The sequence below is a fragment of the Chiloscyllium plagiosum genome, chromosome 22, assembly GCF_004010195.1.
Source record: "Chiloscyllium plagiosum isolate BGI_BamShark_2017 chromosome 22, ASM401019v2, whole genome shotgun sequence".
Taxonomy (NCBI): domain Eukaryota; kingdom Metazoa; phylum Chordata; class Chondrichthyes; order Orectolobiformes; family Hemiscylliidae; genus Chiloscyllium; species Chiloscyllium plagiosum.
The window spans coordinates 40,575,775-40,602,395 of NC_057731.1; the positions used below are offsets into that span (position 1 = coordinate 40,575,775).

General features: G+C 39.3%; 1 protein-coding gene across 3 annotated transcripts in view; it reads right to left on the bottom strand.

Moving 5' to 3' along the window:
• The window catches only part of fam204a (family with sequence similarity 204 member A), a 77,159-nt gene that overhangs the window by 38,156 nt on the left and 12,382 nt on the right, over positions 1 to 26,621 (bottom strand). For 2 of the 3 annotated variants that reach the window (XM_043712847.1, XM_043712846.1), the window contains exons 2-6: positions 15,111 to 15,169; positions 14,156 to 14,282; positions 11,362 to 11,452; positions 10,173 to 10,260; positions 9,413 to 9,515 (exon numbers count right to left, since the gene is read on the bottom strand). In XM_043712847.1, the coding sequence (XP_043568782.1) occupies positions 9,413 to 9,515; positions 10,173 to 10,260; positions 11,362 to 11,452; positions 14,156 to 14,282; positions 15,111 to 15,142 (441 nt within the window). In that variant the 5' untranslated portion in view covers positions 15,143 to 15,169. The remainder of the gene's footprint in view (positions 1 to 9,412; positions 9,516 to 10,172; positions 10,261 to 11,361; positions 11,453 to 14,155; positions 14,283 to 15,110; positions 15,170 to 26,621) is intronic. The other variant, XM_043712848.1, reaches the window with a different exon arrangement.

Below are 26,621 nucleotides of genomic sequence, written 5' to 3' on the forward strand. Positions count from 1 at the left end.
TGCCCCTCTAACAACAATATTAATGTTATCACTAGCTACTGACTCCATCCCTTGCCCTCAGCAAGGGTCTAAGCTTAAGCCACTCTGATTGCAAACTCGGCGTCACATATTACCACCAGCTTCCAACCTCACATTTGGGCGATCACCAAGTCGATCTATTTCTACTTCTGTAATATAGCCAGACTGCACCTGTTTCAGTCTAAGCTTAAGCCACTCTGATTGCAAACTCGGAATCACATATTACCACCAGCTTCCAACCTCACATTTGGGCGATCACCAAGTCGATCTATTTCTACTTCTGTAATATAGCCAGACTGCACCTGTTTCAGTTCAAGTATTGTGGAAACCTTCATTTACACTCTATCCCTCTAGACCTGATTATTTCAATCCACTTTTGGCTGGTTTCCATACTGCATTGTTTGTAAACTTGCGGTCATCGAAAATTCTGTTACTCATACTGTGACGTGCACCAGCTCTGCTCACCTACAACCCTTTGGCTTGGTATCCCACACTGGTTCTTGGTCAAGAAAATAAAATTCTCAACCTTGCTTTCAAATCATTCCAGGGCCTAGCCTCTTCCTAACATTATATCTTCTTCCAGTCCCAAAATTTTCCAAATAACCTATGTTCCTCTAATGTTGACCTCTCAAGTAGCCTTAATTTTAATGGCTTAATGATTACAGACTACATCTTCAGTTCCCTAGGCGCAAAGCTTTGAAAAAAGTGAGGACTGCAGATGCTGGAGATTAGAGTCGAGAGTGTGATACTGGAAAAGCACAGCAGGTCAGACAGCATCCAAGAAGCAGGAGAATTGATGTTTCAGGCAAAAGCCATTCATCAGGAATGAAATGTGAGCCAAGGGGTTGGAGAGATAAATGGGAGGGAGGTGGGGCTTGGGGGGGAAGGAAGCTGTGAGTGCGATAGGTCGATGAAGGTGAGGGTAATGGTGCTAGTTTGGAGACGAGGGTGGAGCGGATCATTGGGAAGGAAGAGAGACAGGTATGACAGGTCATGAGGGCAGTGCCGAGTTGGAAGATTGGATCTGGGATAAGATTGGGAGTGGAATGACGAAACTGCTGAAATCCATATTGATCCCATGAGGTTGGAGGGTCCCAACGTGTAAGATGAGGCGTTCTTCCAGCTGTTAGGTGATTAGGGTTTGGCAATGAAGAAGGCTCAGGACCTGCATGTCCTTGGCGGAGTGGGAGGGGGAGTTGAAGTTTTCGACCACGGGGTGGTGGGGTTGTTTGGTGTGAGTGTCCCGCAGATGTTCTCTGGAGCGTTCTGCAAGTAGGCAGCCTGCCTCCTCAATGTAGAGGAGACCACATCAGGAGCAAATGACGTGTATGGAAGTGCAGGTAAAACTCTAACGGATGTGGAAGACTCCTTTGGGGCCTTGGACGGAGGACATGTGGGCACAGGTTTTGCAATTCCTGCGGTGGCAGGGGAAGATGCCGGGAGGGGAGGGTGGGTTGGTGGAGTGTGTGGACACAACAAGAGAGAATGATCTTTACAGAATGCAGATTGGGGTGGGGAGGGAAATATCTCTCTGATGGTAAGGTCCGTTTGTAGGTGATGGAAATGGCGGAGGATGATGCAATGTATACAGAGGTTCCTGACGCCACTCACCTGAACACCACCACCAGAATTGCCTACAACACACGTTACGCCACATTCCCCGCTGCGGATCCTACAGTCACCACCTCCACCCTGCCGATGACCAGGGTGCATGCCATTTCTGTAAATGACGTCACCCTCCATCTCTCTACGACCACGCACACTCCAGTTAGTCTCCGACCCACTTCCAGCTCCAGCCCTATATAAGGTCCTAGCTCCCAGCCCTGCCGTGTTTTCACCATCCCCCAAGACCTCCCCCTCATGGAGGATAAATTATCAGTCCTTCAGCCAAGGCCTGAGCTTCATCTCCCTCCACTCCTGGATCAAATAAATTCAACACTCATTGCAAAATCAAACACTTCTTCCGCTGCCTCTGTGTCCGGACTTACTCTTTCCAGCAAGACTCCCGCCCACCAACCCAGGACCCACCTCCCACCTCCAACACACCCCATCCACCTGGATACCCCGTGCTGGTTTGTTACCCGCCCTTGATCTACAGCTGCCTTACCCTGTCCAACCTCCTCACCCACTCCAACCTCTCACCCTCGCAACCCTCCACTCCAACCCCAACCTCACCATCCAATCAGCAGACAAGGGGGGTGGGGGGGGGCACTGTGATAGTTTGGCACACTGACCTCTGCACCACTGAAGCCAGGTGCCAACTGGAAGGCACAGCCTCCTACTGCCCCCTTGACCATGACCTCACCTCCCATCACCAAACCATCATCTCCCAGACCGTACACAACCTCATCACCTCAGGGGATCTCCCTCCCACAACCTCATAGTCCGGGAACCCCGCAACGCTGGTTCTACCTCCTACCCAAGATCCACAAGTTTGTCTACCCCAGCCGACCCATCGTCTCGGCCTGCTCCTGCCCCACCAAATTCATCTTCACATACCTTGATACTGTCCTATCCCCCCCGATCCAAGAACTCCCCACATACATTTGATACACCACCCACACCCTCCACCTCCTCCTTCATTTCTCTGGCCCCCAGTGCCACATCTTCAACATGGACATCCAGTCCCTATACACCTCTATCTGCCATAACAAGGGGCTTCAAGCCCAATGATTCTTCCTCTCCCGACGGACCCCCCACCCAGTACCTCTCCACCGACACTCATATCTGGTTGGCTGAACTGATCCTTACCCTCAATAATTCTCCTTTGAATCCTCACACTTCCTCCAGACCAAAGGGGTAGCCATGGGCACCTGCATGGGCCCCAGCTATGCCTGTCTGTTTGTCAGTTATGTGGAACAGTCAATCTTCCACAGTTACACCAGCACCAGACCCCACCTCCGAATTGGTGGCACCTCATGCTCCTAAGAGGAGGTTGAACAGTTCATCAACTTCACCAATACATTCCACCCTGACCTTAAGTTCATCTGAATTTGCATACTGTACTGAAATATTTAACTGTACCAAAACAAGTTAACCTATTTGTACTTCAGTTTCAAAAGTGTAATACTGGACTGATTTACAGTTTATCATTTCAGACCATTAACTTCTGAACCGGCTCCCTCAATAAACCAGCAAGTTTTATATACATGAAATACAAGAACTTTACTGTATTATCGTACTCCCAGCATTCCCAAGTGTAGTCAGTTGAGGAGTGAGAAGTCTCTCTGCCATTAAATAGTAATGCAACTTTACTTAAAATACAATGCAAGTGACTTATGCAGTAAATGAAATATAATAGTGATGTGTATGCCTCCTGCATTACATTTATTTACAGTGCATTTTTACATTGATTAGATGGACCTCTTGATCAACCAGAATTTTTGATCAACTGGCACTCCCCTGGTCCCACAGGTGATAGTTAATAAAATGTTTGCTGTATAATGTTCAAGTAACCTCAAATTATTCATTTCACTAACCAGTTTAATTTGTTTTTCATGCACAAGATACTTACCTAAAGACATTAGAAAAAGATTTAAAGCACCTTATGAAAGCTGACAGAAAATATGTTTAAATGACAGTCTGATGGATGAATTTCTGCAATCTGCATGTTACTGGACTAGTTTTAACCCGTTCTACATTGATTATATTTTTAACACTTGTCCATCAATTCAGTCCCTGCAGTAGATCCAGTCTTTTTTCTTTACAATGCCATTAAGGTGTCATAAAGCACTCTGATTAACACTGTCTATTGGCATTCAGGTCTTAGAGTGTCTAAATATTTAACTCTGGTATGCAGCTGAATGTTATTAAACTATTCTACGAGAAAGACTACATGTGGCTACAAGACAGAGCAAGGGTGAAATGCGAATGAGCAGCAATGTGCTAAAATCAAGAGAAAATTCTCTTTAACCAGGAGTTTCCTAATTCGTGATTTTAAAAACGAATTTATGGGAGGTGGGCATCACTTGATGGACCAGCATTTATTACATAAGAACTAGGACCAAAAGTAGGCAATTCAGCCCTTCAAACCTTCTCTGCCATTCAATATGATCATGGCTGATCTCATTTCTGCCTCAAGTACAATCACCTGCCAGCTCCACATAACACTTCATAACCCTTCTCTAGTTGTCCTTGAGAAGGTAGTGGTAAGCTGCTTTCTTGAACCAGAGCAGTCCATTTGGTTTATATTAACCCACAATACTGATTAGCGTAAACCTGTATATATTATATACATGCCTGCATAGATATAGACAATAGCTTAAGAATTACAAGAAACACAGTGCTCAAGACAAATGATTTTTATAAATCTTTTGCAGAATATGATGTTTTGCATGACAATCTTTATGGCAGTATTTCTGCAAAAATGTAACTTCTTTCCCCCAATTCAATATTTTCAAAAACACGTTTGGAAACAAAATAGCCTGTAAATAGAATTTCAATGTATCCTATACCATGAAACTGAAATTATTGTTTTATTATTGTGGTTGTGATTCAAATTGTTTGTACAACACATGTTTAAAAGCTTCAATCCTCCTAATAGTTAGTTGGAGGAATTTCTGTTCATCCTATATTGGATAAACAATGTCACTAATCAGTTATAGAAAAGTGGTCAACAGAAGTGACACCGAGCTAGAGCAGAGGGTCACTGGAGTTCATGTGGAACCAATTGTGCTTTCAAATGATGGAGGTGAGGGACAGTCTGTAGATGAGAAATTGAAAGGGACCAAAAATAGATTGCTGAGGAGCTCCAGAGGCAATCATGCAGGAAGAAAAGCCTTTGCAGGTGATTCTTTGACTATAATTTGATACATAAGAATGAAACCTGGCATTTTCAATCATTAATAAAGCTGAAATTTACTGTAGCTTTTTCAAGTAAGTTTCTTTATTGCTCACCATCATCTTCAACTCATCCAAATACAGAAAACAAGTAAAACTTCATCCATATTGCGGTGTGCTTCGACTGAACTTTTCACATTCTCTCCTCACTGGCCTAATAGGTTTCACCCTATGTGTGCTACAAATTACTTATAAATCTTTGCCCTACTCTGTATTAAACCCCATTTATTTATCATTCCTCGTCAACTCTGTAAGTTTGTCATTTCCTAAAGACTGACTTCAAAGTCACTAATGACCACATATCCCTTCATAGTCCTAAACAAAAACATATTTATTTCTCCACCAGCTCCACAGTCAGTTTGTGCATTCTGTTCTTTGGTTTGGCCAACCATGCATCTCTACCTCTTCTTGTTCCACTAATGATTCAGTCATCACCGCTCATATTCAATTCTCCATATTGCTTCCTGTCTTACTGGTCTCAAAGTTAAATTTCAGAACTTCTCCAATCATGACTCACTGCTCTTCATCGAGTTCTTGTTTGCTGTTAGAAATATTCCTTTTCTTGTACTTTTTGATGCATTGGCCGCACTTATCAGAAGTAAGCTTCTGCCAGTACTGTTCATACACAGAATAGTTCAAATGAGTTCTCTGAATGTGAACAATTCTGCTGATGGTTAAGCAGGTTAATATATAAAGCATAACATGGTTTTATGGCACATGAAGAATTAAAGGCTTATTTCAAAAAGCATAATTTATTTAATTTATTGTTGACTTCCTCCATTTTTATTGATTGGCAATGCACTTCCTTGGGCCAGTACCAAAATTTACTACTCCAATATCAAAGTTATCTTAAAACATCACATGTAATAAGCAATTGATTATATTAAGCTGTTATGATTCTGGAGGCTAAACAAGCAAATGCTGAGCTTTGACTGCCCACTACACACTGCCCATACACTACAGTGTATGACAATGAGCCAATGAGAAAAGACAAAACAACAATCATTCTGAGTGTGGTGGGCAGAGGGGTGAGATTAGCTGCAAAATAATATGTATCACCCTGTTCCCCAAGACCAGCAATCAGCCTCTCTCCAATAATGGAGTTTTTTGTATTGTTTGATGCAAGTTGATTTATACCAGATTTATCTCAGATTAGATGTACAAGGGGAATTTGAATGAGTGTTGCATTCTAACCTGCCAACTTATGTATGATAGGTTTCCTCCCGAAGGAAATGCTAACAAAGTATTATTACTATGTACACATCTTCTGAGCAATCTATAAACCTAGGCTGGCAATAGAAGACCTGGGGCGAAGTGCTTTGTTAAGAGAGATGACATGGAAGTGAATGATATAAAATGGACAAGAGGTAATTTTCTGAAAAAAAAAGGTGATTGGGACACATCTGCTCCTCATGCATTCCTCTAGTGATTAATTTCATCTCAGGTAATGATGAAACGTTCAACATTCCTACATACATGAAACTGACAAATGAAGGAACAGTCACCTTCTCAGGGTGAACAAAACTTTATAATCTTGTTAAGCCTAAATCTGTTCAAACTGCATTTGAGCTTCAAATGTGACGTACTATTCATCACCAAGACAGCTTATTTCCAATTTTTCAAAACAGTATTCCACCTTTCAACTGCTGAAACCCTTGCATACATCTTTTTCCATCTCCATTCTTAACTAATCTAATGCTCCCCCTGCTGGCATTCCAGCTTTCAATTTTATACTGTTCAATACGTAAAAACAAACTGCATTTGTATACTATATAGACCTTTCAATGGAGTAAAACATCTCAATGTGCATCAAAACAAAATTCAATAGTAAAGCCACATAAAGTGATATAAATGAATTTTATTACATGTTTGGCCATGAAGTACATTTTAAGAAGAGTTTTAAAGGAACAAAACAGTATATGTGGGGATAGGCTGGAAGTCTGGGTGAGATGCTCTTTGGATGACCAACGCAGACTCAATGAGCCAAATGGCCTCTTTCCTCACTGTAGAGATTCTATGATAAGTTAAGGAACATAGAAACATTTATTGTACAGAAAGAAGCCATTCAGTGGAGCAGCACGGGGGGTTTCGGGAGGAAATTCCAGAGTTTAAGGCCTTGGCAACTAAAAAGAAAATCAAAAGGCCAGTACTGGCGCAGCGCAAGGTACTTAGGCAGAACTGAAGGTTCTTCAAGGTTACAAAAGTAGGAATTGGTGAGGCCATGGAGGAATTTGGAAACAAAAAAAGTGAGTTTTTTTTTGAGAATGAAACATGTAGGCCAGTAAGTTAAATACTGATGGGACTGACTACATTTGGTATGAAATAGAATGCAAGCAAATACAATCTCTTGTGCTCAAGTTTATTCAGGATGCAAAATGGAAGACCATCCAGGAGTCTGTTCAAATAACAAAAGCAAATAAGGGTTTCAACGGCAGGTGAGCTTAGGGTAGGAGTGTAAACAATCAATGTTACAGAGGTGGAATTAAATGGCTTTACCAATGGTACAGATATGCGATTGGAAGATCATCATTTCTGTGTCAAACACAACACAAAGGTTGTGAAAAGCCTCAGACTCTGCTTTCTGTATCATATCCTGCATTAAATCTCAGATCCATCACCCTCGTTCTTTCACCCCATCTTTCAATGCATTAATTGCAAAATCCGTGGGTTTGTACATATCAAGTCCTTAAAACTATAAAAGATGTTGGAGCAGTAGTAGGCCTTTCAGTCCACTGAGTCCACTCTGCCATTCAATGAGATGTGGTTGATATGATAACCCTCAGAAGCATGTTCCTCCCTTTTTCCCTTTACTCTTGATCCTTTACTAATTAGAAATCTGTCTATCACAGCTTTGAATACACTTAATGACCCATCTTTGACTGTCCTCTGCGGTAAAGATTTCCACAGATTCAAGAGATTCTGAACAAAATTCCTTTTTATCTCTGTCTTAAATGTGTGACCCTTATTCTGACATTATGCCTTTGGGTCAACCACAACTCTTCCACATCTACCCTACCAAGTCTCCTTAGAATCTTGTACGTTTCAATAATATTGCCTCTCATTCTTTTACATTCCCATGAGTAAAGGGACAACCTACTCAACTTTTCTTCATAAGACAGTCCTTCTATATCCAGTATCAGCTGAGTGCACCTTCTCTGGACTGTCTCCAATCCTTCCTAAGAGAAAGGGACCACACATTGAAATAAAATGTATTGCAGTTGTGGTCTGTGTAATGCCTCATACAGTTTTAGCAAGACCTCCTTTCTTTTACAGTCCATTATCTTTGAACTCATGCCCAGCATTTCAGTTGCATTCCCTGTTACTCACTGAACTTAGGTGAGTTTTTTGTGACTCATGGATAAAGATTCCCAAATCCCTCTGTCCTATAGCTTACTGCAGTCTTTCTTCATTAAAGTAATATTGTTACTCTAGTCTTCTCGCCATTTCTTCACATTTCCCCACATTACATCCCATATGTCAAGTCTTTGCCTGCTCACTTAACCAGTCTTTATCCTTTTCCAGACCACATCCTTACATCCTTTACATCCTTACCACTTGCCAGCCTATCTATTTTTGCGTCACAAATTTGGTTACAGTATATTCTATTTCCTCAAAGTTATTGAAATAAATTGTAAATAATTGTGGCCCCTGCAGATGTTTGTGGAATTCCACTAGCTACAGATTGCCATCCTGAAAATGCCACACTTATCCCCAAGTCTCTGTCCTCTATTAGTTACCTATTAATTTATCCATGTAATATACCACCTTTAACACCATGGGGTCTTATCTTATTAAATAGCCTAATGTGTGACACCTTGTCAAATGCCTTTTGAAAATCCAAATATATTACATCCAATGCTTCCCTTTTATCCATCCTGCTTGTTACCTCCTCGAAGAGTTCTAGCAAATTTGTCAGGTATGATTTCCCCTTTGTGAAGCTATGCTGACTCTGCTTGATCATATGGTGTATTTAAAAATGCTCTATGTATCCTTTATAAAATAATCTAACATGTTCCCAGTAACTGACATTAAGCTAACTGGCCTTTAATTACCTGAATTTTGTCTCCCCTTTTTAATGAAGCTGTTACATTGACTGTTTTTCAATTCTCTGGGAAGTTTCCAGAATCTTCCTTTTTACATATTTAAAGAAGGTCTTGTTGTTTGTCTTGATATTACTTCTAAGTTTACCCTCAAAGTTTACCTCCATCTATTTTTTTAAATCTCTGTTTCAACCATCACTATAACCTCCCCTAGCCCTCCGCGCTCTTCTCCATGCTCAGCTCCTCTGATTCCAGCCTTCAATTTAACCCCCCTTCCCCTTGTCCTCAACAGGGGGCCACTGCTTAGTACTTCCTTTCCAAACCATGACATTTCCAAGATTCTCAAGACCATCTCCTAGACCAAGGGTTCGGTCACCTCCCCAGTTTTCAGTTCCTGCCTCTGTATTCCAGAGGACTTTGCATGGAGTGCTTTTCTCATTCAAGGCATAGATAAAATCAATCCAAATTCAAATGAACTCACACAGTGTGTAGAATATGTAAGCAAACGTTCTTACCTTTAAAGGAGGTGCACTACAAGCAGGAATCTCAAATCTATCATTTGCTCCAATATATTGTTTTAGTTCACTCCAGTGTGACTCTTGGGCATTCAACACATCACTAGAAGCAAACAAAACCTCAACATTATCAACACACAAAGTTACAATTAATCAACTTATTTTACAGAATTGGTTACGGCCATCCTACACGTCTGTGTTTAGACTCAATGTCTTGAATGGGTTATGTACGTGAAGTTTAAAATCAAAGAAATAAGTTGCACAAATTAAAATTGAGGGTCAATAGAATAGTGGTAATATCACTACACTAGTAATTCAGATGCCTGCATTGATGATCCAGAGACCTGGGTCCAAATTTTCACAGCTCAGCAATTTACTCTTGGTTAATAAATAAATCTGGAATAATAGCTTGTATTGGTAATGGTGACCATCTAACATCTATTAGAAAGTCATCTGGTCCTTTACGGATGGGGTTCTGTTATTTGGGATGTGACCCTAGAACCACAACAATGAGGTTGACTCCTAATCACCCTACGAAATGGCAAGCCACACTCTGAAAGGCAAAATTTGCACAAACAAAACTTCATTTATGAAACTGTTTTCAGGAAAAAAGTAGCCTTGCATCTTTTAAAAAAAAATCTTTTAAATTTAACCTGTATGTATTGAATTTTGAAACTAGGTGATTTATAAACATATTAGATAATCACATAATTGTCAACAAAACTGAGAAAATTTGTGTACATTAATTCCACTTAAGTACCTTTTATTCTCTATTTTCTGCTCTTGCTTGAATTTCTTCACTTTAATGGAAGATTTCTCAGAATTTGTTTCTACTTCTGTCAGGTCTTCTATATGACGATAATAAAATGTTATCAACATATTCATTACAACTGTGATCCAAAAGACTTTTGTAATACTGGTGACACCAAGTTTGGAGTAAACCTTCACGTAAAAATGGTAGCACATTGGTTAGCACTGCTGCCTTACAGCGCCAGAGACCCAGGTTCAATTCCCGCCTCAGGCAACTGACTGTGTGGAGTTTGCACATTCTCCCCGTGTCTGCGTGGGTTTCCTCCGGGTGCTCCGGTTTCCTCCCACAGTCCAAAAATGTGCCGGTTAGGTTAATTGGCCATGCTAAATTGCCTGTAGTGTTAGGTGAAGGGGTAAATGTAGGGGACTGGATTTGGGTGGGTTGCCCTTTGGCAGGTCGGTGTGGACTTGTTGGGCTGAAGGGCCCGTTTCTACACTGTAAGTAATCTAGATAATTAAACAGATTTCAAGGCAGTATAGTCTACAGTATTTTAAAATGTTCACCTGGGCAATCCTCATTATTACCATTTTCGCAGAATATAATGACTACCAAGGTAAGGAAAAGAGAGATTAGTTATTTTACATAGCCTATATTTACACACCTATACAATGAGTTAGAATTATTTAAATTTATTACCATCTAAAGAATCTTTTAGCACTCATTGACATCTGTTTGAATTCTATTCTATATTAATCATTCTATATTAATCTGCATAATTGAGAGCTAATATTGTCAATATACTACCACTATGTTTAACATGTTGTCAATGAAAAATGCAATTAAATATGAGATTGCAGTGTTATTTTCCTACTGTTGACCTACTGAGAAGGGGAAATGCAAGCTACAGTTGAGCACTCTCATTCTAATGTGCATTAGCCTTGAGCAGTCTAGATGGCAGACATAACCAAAGATTCACTACTGATGATTTAGAAAGAGTAAGATTGGTGAGATGTGCAGTGCCAACTTCATTCAAGTATGTAATTTCAGCAAAAATGTTTCACAAAGTCATCACTTCATTTAAAAAAAGTACAGAATTTCAGTTTCTTTTTTACTTTACATTACATGAGCAACAATAAAGTTACAACACAATTGTTTTAAAACTTTTATTAAAGTGAAGAATTTCCCCATAATGCTGTACCTGCACCTTCAGCTTTTCGCTTCCGTCTACTCTTCTTTTTAATACCAGAGTTAGTTATGGAACTCCTTCGGTCTTTCAATTCTTGGAATTTCTAAGAAAATATTGATTTTGCAGTTAAAGCAAGTAACAATATCAGGCTCATTGCAGCATTAGGAAATCTCTGTGTAAGTTCTACGTTGGAGTTTATTTCCGATGAAAGAAGTCAATGGTAGAACATGCAAGAAATGAGGGAGAGGGAAAGTAGGGAATTATAGGCCAGTAAGCCTGACATTTATCATCAGGAAAATTCTGGAATTTCTTATTAAGGATATCTTAACAGTGTACTTGGAAAATCATTGTCTGATCAAAATGGGTTTATGAAAGGGAAACCAGATTTGACAAATTTATTAAGAATGTTTTGAGGATGTAACTCATAGGGTCACTAAAAGGGAACCAGTATTTGTGGCATACTTGGATTTCCAAAAGGCATTAAAGAAAAAATCACACAAAAGAGATCCTGGAGTTGGGCGAATATATGAGCATGGATAGAGGGCTGGTTAGCAGACAGAAACCAGAGAGGAGGGGAAAGTGAGGCACTTTCGGGTTGGCAGACTGTGGCTAGTGGAATGCAACATGGATCAGTGTTGGTGGGGGGGTGGGTCACAGCTGTTTGCTATCTGTATTAGTATGGACAAAGAGACAGAGAGTAGCATTTCTAAGTATGCTGCTGATGCAAGGGTGTGAGAATGTAAGCTACAAAAAGGAGACAAAGAGACTCAAAAGAAATTGAGATATAATTGTTGCGAGCGTAGAATTTGAATATTGCTGAAAAAGTCACATTTAGTCAAAGCTTTTCAACTTGTATTTATCAGGGCATTCACTGATGTAAAGGGGAACAACATTTTAACATCGTATGAGAAAGAGAGCTAATTTATTGGCAAGTTGACTCTGAATGGAAGATGCATTCCCAAAGAGAATGTAACAGTTAGAAGACTGATAGTTAAATACCACACTTTATTTAAATGTGAAGTTGGCAGGTTGACTCAAATGCCTTAAGTAATAAACCAGAGAATGGCTATTGCTTAATTTGTAAAGTTGTAATATGCAGATATGTGTAAATGTTTCTTATGTCTTTGAAGAAAAGAATTCTGTGTATTAATATATACAGCTTCCTGGGATGATGTGGTTGTCCTGTGATGAGAGGTTGAGGAAATCTAGTCTGTACTCTTTTTTCATAATAATCCATAAAACCTTAAGGATTTGGAGCAGACATAGTCAATTCGGGCTCTTCAGGGTGTTCCACCATCTTTTACGATCAGTGCTCATCCGATTGTGACCCCCATTTTTCCAGCTCCCTTATTTGGCTCCCATGTCTGTTTAATGTAGCCTTATAAATACTCGTTACAAGCCTACAGAAATCTCTGGTGAAGAAAATTCCACAAATTAACAATCTTCGGACAGAAAAAAGTTCTCCCCATTGTCATCTTAATTGGGAGATCCCTTTTTCAAACTGTGTCCCAAAGTTCTAATCTCTTCCATAATGGGAAACATTCTTTCAGCATCTAACCTAACAAACCTCCCCAGGATCTTTCATGTTTCAATAAGATCACCTCATTTTCTTCTAAACACTAATGGATACAGGATATAACAGGCACCTATTGGAACATACAAAATTCTTCAGAAACCTAATAGGAAAGACACGTCAAGGTCGTTTCCTCTGACTGAGGAATGTAGTAGAACCCAGCAGAACAGACTCAGGATAAACGGCTGACCATCGAAGACTGAAATATGGGTTGTGAAGCTCTACAATTCTACACCTCAGTGACTACTCTATCCTTGAATGTATTTAATATTAGGGTAAGCAGAATTTTAGCCTGTAAGTAAATCAAGGGATGTGGGGAGTGAGTAGTAAAGTGAAATTAAGGATGACGATCAGCCATGATCATAGTGAATGGTGTTGCAGGTTCATGGGGCTCTACAGTCTAATTCTGCTCATGTTCCTTATGCTGTTATATTCTTATATTTTTATATTCACACTTTTCATCAAATCAAGCATTACTATGAGACCAGTCTGCCGAAGCTGGTAACCACGTTTGTTTTTCCTCTGTATTTTGACTATTACATTCAGTTCTAGTAACCAAGACACATAGAACTACTTAAGCATTGTAATCATTGCAGAATACTTAGGTTGATGGCCTCTTTTCAGAGGATTAAGCTAGTTGGAAAGATTAGAAATCTCAGATTCTTCAATCCCTAAAAGAGGCAATTTAGAAATTGACTACAAGGCTAAAGTCAGGTGTGCTCAGATGAGCGCAGCTGCAGCAATCTTCAAAAAACTTTAACAGTATGCAGGTCAAAGCAGTTTGTTTAATTAATATCTGAAGTTAATTCACACCAGATTAACTCCCTTCATCATCAATGCACTGTTCCTCTTGTTTGTAGGATCTACAGTATGTACTGCAGCTTACTTTAGTATAGCTTCCTTCTCTAAGAAATCAAAATGATGTAGAGACACTATTACCATTTTGTTTAACTGGGCTTAGATGCAAAATGCTGTCCCTTCACCACCATTGCTAATACTCCGTAATTCCTTACCAGTCACTTGCACTACCTCCTATGTAATGAACAGCCATTCAGTACTTCAGTTTGTCAAAATTGCTTTTAAAATGTGTAAATTGGCAGTATAGACCTAAAAGACAGTGTACTGCTATGCTTACAGATGTGTACTGTACATGGCTTGAAGCATATTATTACAGGTAAAACACTATATACCTTTGTAACTATTACTCAAATAATAAAAATAAAAAATATATACTTTCCACAGCTGCAGAGAAACTCCAGCTGGACATTCTTCAGTTACACCTTTCAAATCATCTTCAGCTTTCTTTCCTTTCAAGGAGGTAACCACATTACTTTCATTGCCACTCTGTCCTGCTGATGTACTGGAAGAAAAGACACACAAATGGGAAGTGGGCAACACTGAAAGGAAACAAGGCAAAATCTTGCAAGATAGGAAGAGTAGAATTTCTTGGAGAAGAAGATACATAATAACAACCACCATGGCAATAGCAAATTTAATAGTTAAGAAGTATTTGAGCGCAGTCACCGGTAATCGTTCTAATAGATGCTGGTCACAGCTAATAGATTCCCAGGGCAAATCTCACCACAGAAAATATTGGGTTCCAGCCCTATAAAAATTTTACATTACTTTGTAATCTTATTTTGAATATCTATTTTATTAAATATATAAATGAAAACTTAATTCCAGGCATAAAACATGGAAAAAGAGTTTGAAATCAAAACAAGCAGGACACTTTTACTAAATTATTAATTATTGCTGTGTAATGCAGCATAATCTATGTAACAGACCACTTTTAACAGCAATATACAGACCACACAGAGTCTTTTCATTTTGCAGCACAGAGGACAGGTTTTAGGTGTATTACAAGAGTGTACAATAATCAATGGGGCTTTGAAGTCTGAACTATTTATGAGGTCACCAAAATCCTGAGCTTCTGTTCCACTTAAACATACCCATAGTATTTTTGATTTATTTCAATCCCCTTTGTAATTGTTCCTTGTTTTTCTTCTTTTTGTATTAAACTGGCTTAGGTTTGAAATTCACTGTATTGAGGAAAATAATTTAAACTCATTACTTCTCTTGGTGGTGTGGTATTTGCTATACTGACACAAGATAATGAGCTTTAAACAAGATTTCTTAAACCATGAGTAAACATAAAATTGCAACATGTAGATGAACATGTTCTTACCAGTTGGATTTTTGACCCATGGAATCCACCATTACTGACAATTTTCTGGTACAAAGTGCCTTGAATAAAAATAGTAAATTTATAGCATGCACATTCGTACTGAACTGATTCTGTATGAAACAATGGGTACATTCAGTGGTGAATATTTCAATGAAGGTGATGTGTCATCGAGCTTCCTTTGACGCTGACACATTCACTTTCAAGGTAGGATAGGGTGAGACTCCAACCAGTTATAAACATTTTGAAAACAGAAAAATGATCAAATTGATGAAGTGAATTTGATTTTGATATAGCACCTTTAACATTATTTGCCTGTTCCAAAGCACACACAGCTGAATATTTTGAAGTCTTGTAAACAGAAAGCAAAATAACTAACCAATTAGTTAGTTAACTAACTTATTCATGGTGTTGGTTGAGGGATAAACACTGGGCAGTGCACCTCGAGAACAGTGATCTTCAAAGAACAGTACAATGGGATATTCTACCCTAATTTCAGGTTGAGTGTGTTTTGGCTTAATACCTTATCTGAAAGACAATACTTCCAACTACTCTTGGCATTTCATAGAATTTAGATTATGCACCAAAGACCTGCTTTGTGGCTTGAATTTCAAAGCTTCTGACACAGAGGTGACACTGTACCATCACTGGGTCAAGCTGTCATCTTTTTTTAAACATTAAATTATGTTTTTCTTCCCTTTGGTATATGCACTTTATTTTTCTTCGTTGTGATGGTTTTGTGCCTTTAGTGTCTCACTGTCTTAATTGGTTGCAAACCAAAAAACAAATTTATAAGGCCAAATATAGATGGCTTGGTCATCAAACAGTCAAAAGTTTAGAACAGTGACTAAAGTTTTAAGTTCAAATCATCCCAAGACAATTTATGAAACTAGTATCATAAAATTTTATTTTGAAGATTGCTGATAAACCCAAAGCAACTGAATCTCTATGCTGCTAGTCCAGTATCACATCAACAAGCCACTGTACATTCACAAGTGAATAAAGATAATCAAGCAGGATCTTCTCCTTCTGAATTAATGATGACTGCTGCTTACTAGGTTATTATATTGAAAATCCTCCTCATTATCTATTTCATTATTTTAAACAATGCTTCTATGTTAACTTATAACATCAAAGTAGGATATTTCCAATATGCTGCTCTTTCTCTAATGTCCTAGAATCCTTCATAATGATTGTTAAGGTTTCAATAATCTTTTCCTTAGATTCGCATATCACACCAGGTTAAATGTCAGTTATTGGCTGACAACTATTTGCTTTGCACATTTTAGGCCACCCAGAACTTCAATCTCGTCACGTATCAATTCATTTTGTCCAGACTACCTCTATATGCAACAGGAACAGTTGTAGCTGTTCTACCTCTGGGCCAGATGAACAACATTGAAGTCCAAAACCAGGACTTGTTAACAATGGAAGATGCTTTTACAACATGGACAAACAGGTTGATTGTCAGTTTGCACATCCTTTCAATATACACAATGGCAGGTGGTAAGAGGGGGGATAGTTTCCTCATTAGCTATCCTGCAGAAGACAAGGGAAAACTACTGCAGTACTTTGTCTACGAGCATGAACCAATCCAATAAGAGTCTATGGTCCAACCTTCAGAAATGAGGTGGGACTACAAACAGATTTCTATCTGAGAGCATGTTTACTGCTCATGTCCTCTGTTATGAATACTGCAGAGAACAAATAACCAAAAACATTAATTTTCATTCATCAACAGTTTCAAGTCAATTTGCATTTCACATTGTTCTTTTACTGTTGCAGAACTGAAATAATCTCTTCATATTACTTTTCGACCTTTACACTTTGTTTTACGGATATGGGCTATCCTAGCAAGGCCAGTTTTTATTTCCTAGCCTTGAAAAAGTAGTAATTTAGAAAATGTCTACAACTGTAGTAGTCCATCTGGTATCTGCAGCAGTTTGGAATAACTGAGTGGCTTGTCAGGCATTTCAGATGCTATGGGTCTGGAGTAACATATTGACAGACCAAGAAAGGAAGATAAAAATATACATGTAAAACACATTAGTGGATTAGATGGATATTTACACAGTACCATCACTGAGATTAGCTTCCAATTCTAGATTTGTTAATTGGATATAAATTCAACCAGCTGCTGAGGTGGAATTTGAAAATATGATCCCAGACTATTAGACAATAGGTACGATGGTGAAGATAGATTACCTGAAAACTTACATGAGAAACAAATGTTCATTTCTTTTCATGATGTACTGCATAGACCCCAAGACTTTAAGTACCATTCTGAGGTGCTGGGATTTCTGCTCCCATTAAGACTGCCAATGTGTCAGTGTTTCCCATTGTGATCCTATCCCTTGAAAACTGTCATGATCCCATGGCTAAGACAGCAGTAGGGAGAGAGCTAAGAGTGGAAGGAAACGTACAAGCATGGTGGAGGCAGGCTTAGATTGCTAGATTTTAAAGTAACAATCAGCTACCTTTTTGTTGGATTTTCCAAAACAGACATCCAGCTTCAAATATTGGACAGTAAGCCATGCCCAGTAGAAACAAAGTGTTCATTTAAAGGGACCTTGCTGTGTTTGCATTGAAACAGCGCTCCAACGCAGCCTCTGCTACCTTGGAGCTTAACAACCCTTGGCATATAATCCTATTGGACCCACATTTTAGAAAGCATTATAGAGCTCTGTCATTGACTTCACCGCCAGTAGGGTTGGAGGAGGAAGGCAACCATCAACCCTTACTGCTCTCCTGGCTGTCCACTGCACTAACTTTCTACTGCTCTTTTCAGTGATTCTCTTTGGTAAACCTGCACGTGCCACTGTTGAGAACAAGATTAGCATCAACCATAATTCCCGTACAGTTGAACAGCCTTCCATCACTCACATTCAGGCTTATAAATGCGGAATAGCCACATTGGTATGGCACTGGTGAATAACTGATGAAGTTTACAGATCTGTAATTTAAGAGTAGTCTGTTTTGTTTCCAAGATACTGAAGGTAAACTATACTTCCAGCATGAATTCACTGTTTCAGGAAAACAGCAAAGGAAATCCAATGGAGAAGATATAAATGCAGCCTAGCTATTGCAAGCTGAATGTTCTGATATCAGCCACAAAACTAAGTACCATAACAAATGTGTGCCTTATTACATATGCGAATAGCTTCCTTGCAGAATAATAATCTTAAGACATCTTTGACTGCTCCCACATCCAATGTTGATCAGGTATTTGCATAATTGCTTGAATTTTCATAGAAACAAATTTGAATTTCAGAATTAATTTGTATTTACTGTCATAAGTTAATTTTAAAAACAATTGCTGTTTGATTTAGAGTTTCATTGTTAACCCCTTTGTCAACAGTATCTTGATTTGAACCAATCGCTCTCTGGGCCTTTTTCAGCTGCTCCATTATGCTGTTAATAATTTAAAGTCACTTTACACTGGTGCAGAAGTTATGAATCATATTAATGTAGTTCAGTTAGAAATTCCAAAAAAAAGCAGAAGTATCACAATTTCATACATTAAAGGAAATTTCATAAATAATTTCACAACCACCTGAGTTAAATGCTCTGAGAACATAAATGTAGTCCATTATAATGGAAATATGCAGTGATCAATCAGAAAACATTCATAGCTTTTTGGGTGTCCGCAGATGAAGGAGATCCCCCAAAACATAATCAGTCTCAAACTGGAAAAAAGCAACTGGCCCTAGTCCAAAGGTTCAACATTCACTACGTTCATTATTGACATAAAATGCACAGTCACATACCAGAGTCTGTCAACGATGCAAAGACTCTCAGCACTGTAAGCAGGGTAGACAATAGCATATCATTGCAGAGATGTTGATAAATCATAGGTTAAATGTTATATTTTGGCTAAATGTCAATTTTGTTGAATTTTACTCCATGAGGCTCAGCAACATCTCTCACCATACTGTTCCAAACTTGGCTCATTAACCACCTATCCTATCCTATGGCACCCCAATGTCTGATGCTAGTCAGGTCTACCACTTGCCGTACCTGAAAGAATCATCCATTAACTCGATATCATGGGATACACTTACACCCTGGCATCCCTGCCATATTTGAAAGGCCACTGTACACCCAGAAAAATACTGGCATCCTCAAGCTATCTTGTTCAGTACCAGGCTAATTTGGAACAATGTCAGAAAGGGAAAATTGATACCACAATTCCCCAACAAGGATTAGGTGTTGTGCAGAGGACGGCTGTCCTTTACATGAAGGGCTGGCAGAGGCCGTCATGTCACCAGATTCTGCCAAGAAGAAGGTGAAAGACCTGCTCTGCAAAGCCAGGGTAAATATTTTATACTTCTCTCTGCTACCACATAGACCTCCCACTAAGGTTCACTTTTGCAAGCAAATGTTCCCTCATTCACTGTTATCCCCTCCAACAGTGCTAATCATGCACGCCCTCTGCGTTGTCTACTCATTTACTGGGGGTCACCTAACCATCTTTATCCCAGCTGTACCAGGATTAACAGCGGTGTCACCCATTTTCACATCTCCCTATTCTTTCAGCCTTGAGGGGAAAAGGCTCATAAATGCCAAATAAGTGGTGGGGTGCCCAACATTAGGCTCCTCATGCCCAAAGAGGAAAGAATCCTGGTCTTCTCAGGAGGAAAGTGCTCCTGCTCGCTGAGTAAATACCATTCTTCATTCCAATGCAACTTTCACATTGCAAACAAAGTCACACGGTTGTTTAAATATGCTCACAATGCCACTAAATCTGTTTGCTCATATCTGTGTAGCTCCTACTGTAACTGTCACATTGTGAACTCAGACATCAATTTGCATGCATGATAATTCGTGAAGCAATGCCTGACCAGAGAAGTTGCTGCACCGTGTGTCAGAAATGTGAACATCACGGCTGCAACTACCACCATTGCTCCAGGTGTGCAGACTTTTGTATAGCATTACTGGCGTCAGTAGCCAAAGGTGTTTGTATTGCATGAAACAGTAAACAATGTGCAGGGCTGGGAAATCTATAGCAGAGAAGCAATCACAAAGGTCGCCAGGGATCATGAGCTCTCAGACATACGTCTTCGACACTGGCCCACTCAATGTGTAATGTTACTCCTTGAAGAACCTCGTTTTCCTGGGTTTTGCACACATTCCTTCACGTGATCCTGTTCCATCCATGCTTTACTTTATCCCCCTCTAAAATATACAGTTCCCCCACTTCATAACTGTCATTCACTCCACCTCCCAACCTGCAGCCCCCAATCCCCATGAATAGGTTTGCTAGACTCCTTTCCATAGCAGAAGCTCCCTTTTTCCCCTTGTCTTTATCAGTCAGAAACGAGGAACTAACAATGGCTTACCCCCTTGAATGATCTTACCAGACAGCCCTAGTCGAGAATTCCCCATATGCCTGATTGTTCACGAAATACCTTTTTAGCTGTGTTCATACTAACCTCAGGACTGGTTGCTAAAGAATCATAGAAACGCAGACACCCTAACTGAGACCTACCAACATATGAGCCTGGCCAAGCACTTGCAACGTTAATGGAAGCTGCCCTTGACTTGTCTCTGCCCTGTGTAGAGACTCCAGGCAGATGGGTACCTCCAAGCACCTCACTAAGGACTATTCCCTTTGTGCCATGACTGTTTGCTTGCTGCAAATGAAGTGCACTAACTGGGTAAGCTGCTGGCACGTGTAAGACTGATGTAGCAATGTACCATACAGCAAGACGTCTGTCCCCTTGGCTGGGGACTGCTGATCAACATGACAAGCTGTCTAGTTCTGTGACTGTGCTGAGAGGCGAGATAGGTCAAAACAAGGATGCTAGGAGCATGTAGGCAGTCTAAGAGTGAGTGAGCACTAACAGAGCACTAAAACAGCAAGCAAACAGCCCTCAGAGGTAGCCTCGTTCAATCCATGAGCTATACGCCTGTCCCTGCATGCAAAGTGAGATTGTTCTGATCAAGGGGCGGCAGTGGCATAATGTTAATATCACAGGACTAGCAATCCAGAACACAAGATCAATGTTCTGGGGCATGGGTTTGAATCCCATCATTACAGATATAGAGTGAGCCTAATGACAATTATGTAGCCACTCTCAATTATTATGAACAATTTATTTGGTCCACTAATGCTTTTTAGGGAAGGAAGTCTGCCATCTTTACTTCATCTGGCCTACATGTGGCTCCCATCCCAGAACAATGTGACTCTTAACTGCCCCCATCGGTGAATAAATTTCAAAAAATACAATTCTGCAACACAAGGTATGAGTTTTGTGCGTTTTGCTTAAAGCTGACTGGTGTCACAAATTGAATGACAACTGGAATTTGCCTTTAACTATGAAAAAGTTAGGATCTAGGCTAATTCCTTGGTATATCTGAAGAGGGTTTGTTCTGTTTTGTAACAAAATGGGGCCTCATGTCAGGATCAAAATCTCTAATTCAGGTTGGGTTGAAGATTATTGAACTGGTGAGCGTTGTTTTTTTGTCCAAGTGACATAATCGGTTGATTTAAACAGGGTATATCTTGTGTTGTAATGGCTGTTTCAGTCACTAAGAGTTTCCTTGGGGTGGAAGAAGTCACTTCAGGAGTTTTACTGAAAGTGAGCAAGGCAAAGTTTTGGAATTGGCAATTAAGTTGAACTTGCCTGTGGCTATGAGGAATGGGAAGATAATTGTGGCATTATCTCTGCATTTATAATTGCCAGGAATGCAAATAGAATCATTGGAAATGGCTAAAATCCAACTGCAAATGAAGCAGCTTGAATATGGAAAGGAAATGAAACAGTTTGAGTTATGATTAAAAGCAGAGGGGAAAGAAACATAAAGGAAGGCCCCAACAGAAGAGGGAGAAAGAGAAAGGTTTTAAACTTCAGAAGTTGGCAATGAAAAATGGAAGTCAACTTAAAATGGCAAAGATAGAAAGTAGGAGTAGTGCTGGGGACAGTGATGAAGAACAAGCCCATTGTAGCCAGAAGCCTGGTGGGGATTTGTTTAAATATGTCCAAGCATTACCAAAGTTTGATAAGAAGAATGTAGAAGTCTTATACTTTGAAGTAAGTAACTAAACAAGTGAAATGGCTGGTGATCCAAACAAAGTTGGTAAGTAGAGCTAGTGTGGCATTTGCATTACTATCAGAGGAAGTATCTGAACAGCATGATGAGGTGAAAAAAGCATCCTATGTATATATGAACTATTGCCAGACGCATACAGACAACGTTTCAGGAATCTAAGGAGGGAACCTTGTCAAACATACATAGAGTCTGAAAGAATCAAACAAAGTAACTTTGATAGGTGCTTAAAGGCACTGAAATTAGATCAGACATATGATGCTATTAGAGAGATTGTTATTTTGGAGGAGTTCAAACATTCACTTCTTGAAGTAGGGAGAACTCATGGAAGAGCAGAGTTAAGACTGAAAGATTAGTAACGGAAATGGCAGATGATTGAGTTCATTCATAAATCAAAGTTTGGCTTCTGACATCAATTGCAATCTGTGAGGGATAGGAATTGGGAGAAGAGAAATCCTCAGGTAGTAAAGGAAAATAGTAAAGATAGTAAAAATAGTTTACCACAGGTTAAAACAGAAAACCCATGAGGAAGGAAGAGAAGTAAAAACCTTTAGGTGTTTTCACTGCAATACAGTAGGACATATGAAATTGTAGTGTTGGTGGTTTAAGAAAAGCACTGGAAAAACAGACGTGGTAAAACAAGATAAGCCAGTAGGGCTTACTAAAGTGGTAATGGAGATCCCAGTGAGCTGCTAAAGAACGTACAGCATGGTCAGGGGTTAATTAATAAAGTACCAGCTCTCTTTAAAGAATTTGCCTGCATGGGTACGGTTTACTTGTTTCTATTAAGAGTAGGTAAAGAAATTAAAATTTAAAGAGATACAGGAGTAAGTAATTCTTTGATGATGGAGAGATGAGGAGGTTAGAATTAGAATGAGGTTTTATTGTCACATGTACTCAAATACATGGATACAGGTGAAAAGTGTAAAGTCGCCATTTTCAGCACCATCTTAGATACAAAGACGCCTCGGTCCAAAATCTTAAGTAGGAATTAGAAAAATAAAGAAATAAAGTTAAAGGTTCAGCGTTATTGTCCTTTAAAAGCAGAGAAAGGAGAGAGAGAGAAAAAAACAAAAGCAAATGGGTCCACGCTGGTCCACGTTGAGACCGGGAGTCCACACTTTCCTTCACCTCAAAGCTGGGAGTGCACACTGGGTGTCCCTCAAGTCCTTGCTGAGCCTCACTTTGAGTCTGCATTGGCTCAGCTTGCCGTCATCGATGCCGTCCGAGGACAGGAGGTAAGTGGAAAGTGGAAAAAAACACATGAAAAGAGGGAAAAAAAAAACAGATGGAGCAGGGGAGCCCTTGCTCAAGAACTCCACTTGGCTGCCATCTTGATGACTTGGGTATGTATTTTGGAAGGAGTACTGCCAGACAGGGTTGTGGAATTCATGACGAGAAGAGTAGTATTCCATAATGTAAAGTGAGGTTGGAGAGTCTGGTGAAAAGTGGTGAAGTGGTGGTAGGAGCAACAAAACAACTCTTGGTTGTTGGAATACAGTTTATCTTTGGTCATGATAAAGCTGTATCACAGGTGGGAGTGATGCCTACTGTAGTTGAGACTGCAGTGGAGAATCAGGAAACTGATGTGTTAACTCAAGTATATCCTGGGAATTTTCCTGACTATGTGGTAACATAGGTGGAAACAGAAAGAGAAATCAAAGAATAAAGACAAGCAAGTTGAAGTTTAATTATCAGAGACTACGTTTAATCAAATGGTTGAGAAAAAATAAGAACAAGTGGAGGACAAAGTGGATATTTTTAGTTCAGATAGGTTCGCTGATTTACAACAAAAAGATGAATAAATAAAGCAGTTGTATCAAAAAGCATACACAAGTGGAATCAGAGTGTTTCCTAGAATGTCACTATCTTAAAAATGAAGTCTTAATTAGCAAATTGAGACCATTACTTATTCAGGCAAATGAAAAATGGGCAGAAATTAATCAAGTTGTATTACCAGTGGGTTATAGAAAAGTGGTGGTCATTTGGGTGTAAGGAAAACTGAAAACAAAAAACATTTTTATTGGTCTGAACTGCATAAGAATGTGGTTGCATTTTGCTGGACATGTCATACAGGTAATTGGAAAAGCTCAGGCAGTGATAAAATCAGCATTCTTTTACCCATTCCCACATTTGAGGAACTTTTTACAAGAGTCTTAATTAATTGCGTAGGACCTCCACCTAAAACAAAACTTGGGAATCAGCACTTGTTGACCATAATGAATGTATCTATTAGATTTCCAAAGGTCATTCCATTTACACAGTATCATGGCAAAAAGGATTATAGAAGAGTTACTCAAATTTTTACTAAATATGGACTACTAACAGAAATACGATTGGATTGAGGGTCAAATTTAATATCAATTATGTAAGGAATGTAATTTAAGGGGGTTTTAATGAAGGAATGTCAGAAGGCATTTGACAGGCTGAAAACTGTGTTAATCTCCACCCCAGTGAGAGTCACACCTAATTATATAAAGCCATTCAAGGTAGCTATTGATGAAAGTGATGTGGGTATTGGTGCTGTACTCTTGCAAGATGATAAGGGGAACAAAGAAAGATCTATTGAGTATTTTTCCAGAAAGTTCATTATTCATCAACAGAAATATTCCACAATTGAGACAGAGATCTTGAGTTTGGTGTTGTAACATTTCAACATTTATGTTGGCAGTAATGTGTCTAAGACAATTGTACATATTGATTGTAACCCCTAAACACTTTTGGAAAAAATAAAGGATAAAAATACAAAATTGCTTAGATGGAGTTTATTGTTACAGCCATTTAATTTGAAAATAATATACATGTCAGAATGACAGAATGTAATCATAAATGCATTGTCACAACAGTGAAGAAGGAAGGTGAAGATGTTCGGTGGCAGAAGTAATAGATTGAAATGGACTATAGTATTTGCAGGCTAAGAGTCAATGTAATGGATATGCATTGTGGTGTATTAATAGCATAAACCTAAAGGTTTTTGAAAATGAAGCCATCATTTATGTTTCATGGAGAGGGGTGATGATACTATAGCTTTAAAATGTATATTTTGTCCGTTTTTTTGTGTGAAGGGAAGTTGAGACAGATGGACTGAGTGGTCTGTTCCAAACCAATAAAATACACAGGTTGTGAGGCCTTGCATTTTTGTTTTAAAAGTTGGAACAATAGAAGCAGCATACATAGGTGGAATCTAGCTTCGACAGAACTAGGGTATTAGCTTAGTTTTCAGCAGTTGCTGAGGTTTTTCAAGCTGGTTCTGGATAAGGCTACATCTTTCTCTCAGTTACGGCTAAAAGCTAGAATTCTCAATGTCTTATATGCCATTCTGGCAGCAATCTATTTTACTGAATTTGCTTTTACAAGGGTGTATTTATGGGATGTTACTATATTGGAACAGTTGTTGTTAAGTAGTTAAATAATCTATTATTCTGTTAAGTTTTCCAATCGTCAAGTTATTTCAATTCCTTCTTTTTTGCTGCATTTTAACTAACAGATGAATAAAGTGTGTTTTGCTTAAAGCCAAGTAGTATAAACAATCGAATTACACTTGCCTTTGAACACATTAAAAAGTTAGGGTCGAAGCTATCTCCTTGAAATATGTGAAGGGGGGGTTGGTCTGGTTCATAACATTTAAATACACTTAAGGTAGGAAAGAAAGACACAGAAGATTAGGGAAGGAATTCCAGAGCGTAGGGTCTGAGCAGCTGAAGAGACATCCACTAACGATGCAGCAATTAATATCAAGTATAATCAGTGGCCAGAGTTAGAGAAGAGTTGATATTAAGGAGCACAGTGGGTTTGGAGAGGATTAAAGCGAAAAAGAAAGGCAAAATCATCAAGCGAATTGAAAACAAGAATGAGAATTTTTAAATCATTCAACTCAGAGCCAATGGAGGCCATCAGCATAAAGGTTAAGGATGAATAAAGCTTGTTGCAAGATAGGACAGAACCAGCACGGTTGTAGATGACCTTAAATTTGTTAAAAGTAGAATATGGAGGAGCTGATCAGGAATTTACTGAAGTAGCAAAATTGAGAAGTAGCAAAGACACAATTAAAAAAGGATACAGAGATAGAAATAGGCAGCTTCAGTGATGGGATGGTCAGGATTTAAAACGTGCCTCAGCTTCAAATATGCTAGAAGGGTCGTATCGACTTCAGCTTCAGATTTTGCCAGGGAAAGCAATGGAATTGCTGGATAGGAAACAGTTTGTGATGGGATTGAAGAAATTGACGTTGACATTCCAAGTATTTACTTCAGGAAATCACTGGTTGCAGAGTCATAGACATGTACAGCATGGAAACAGACCCTTCGGTCCAACCCGTTCATGCGACCAGATGACCCAACCCAATCTAGTCCCATCTGCCAGCACCTGGCCCATATCCCTCCAAACCCTTCTTATTCATATACCCATCCAAATGCCTTTGAAGTGTTGCAATTGTACCAGCCTCCACCACTTCCTCTGGCAGCT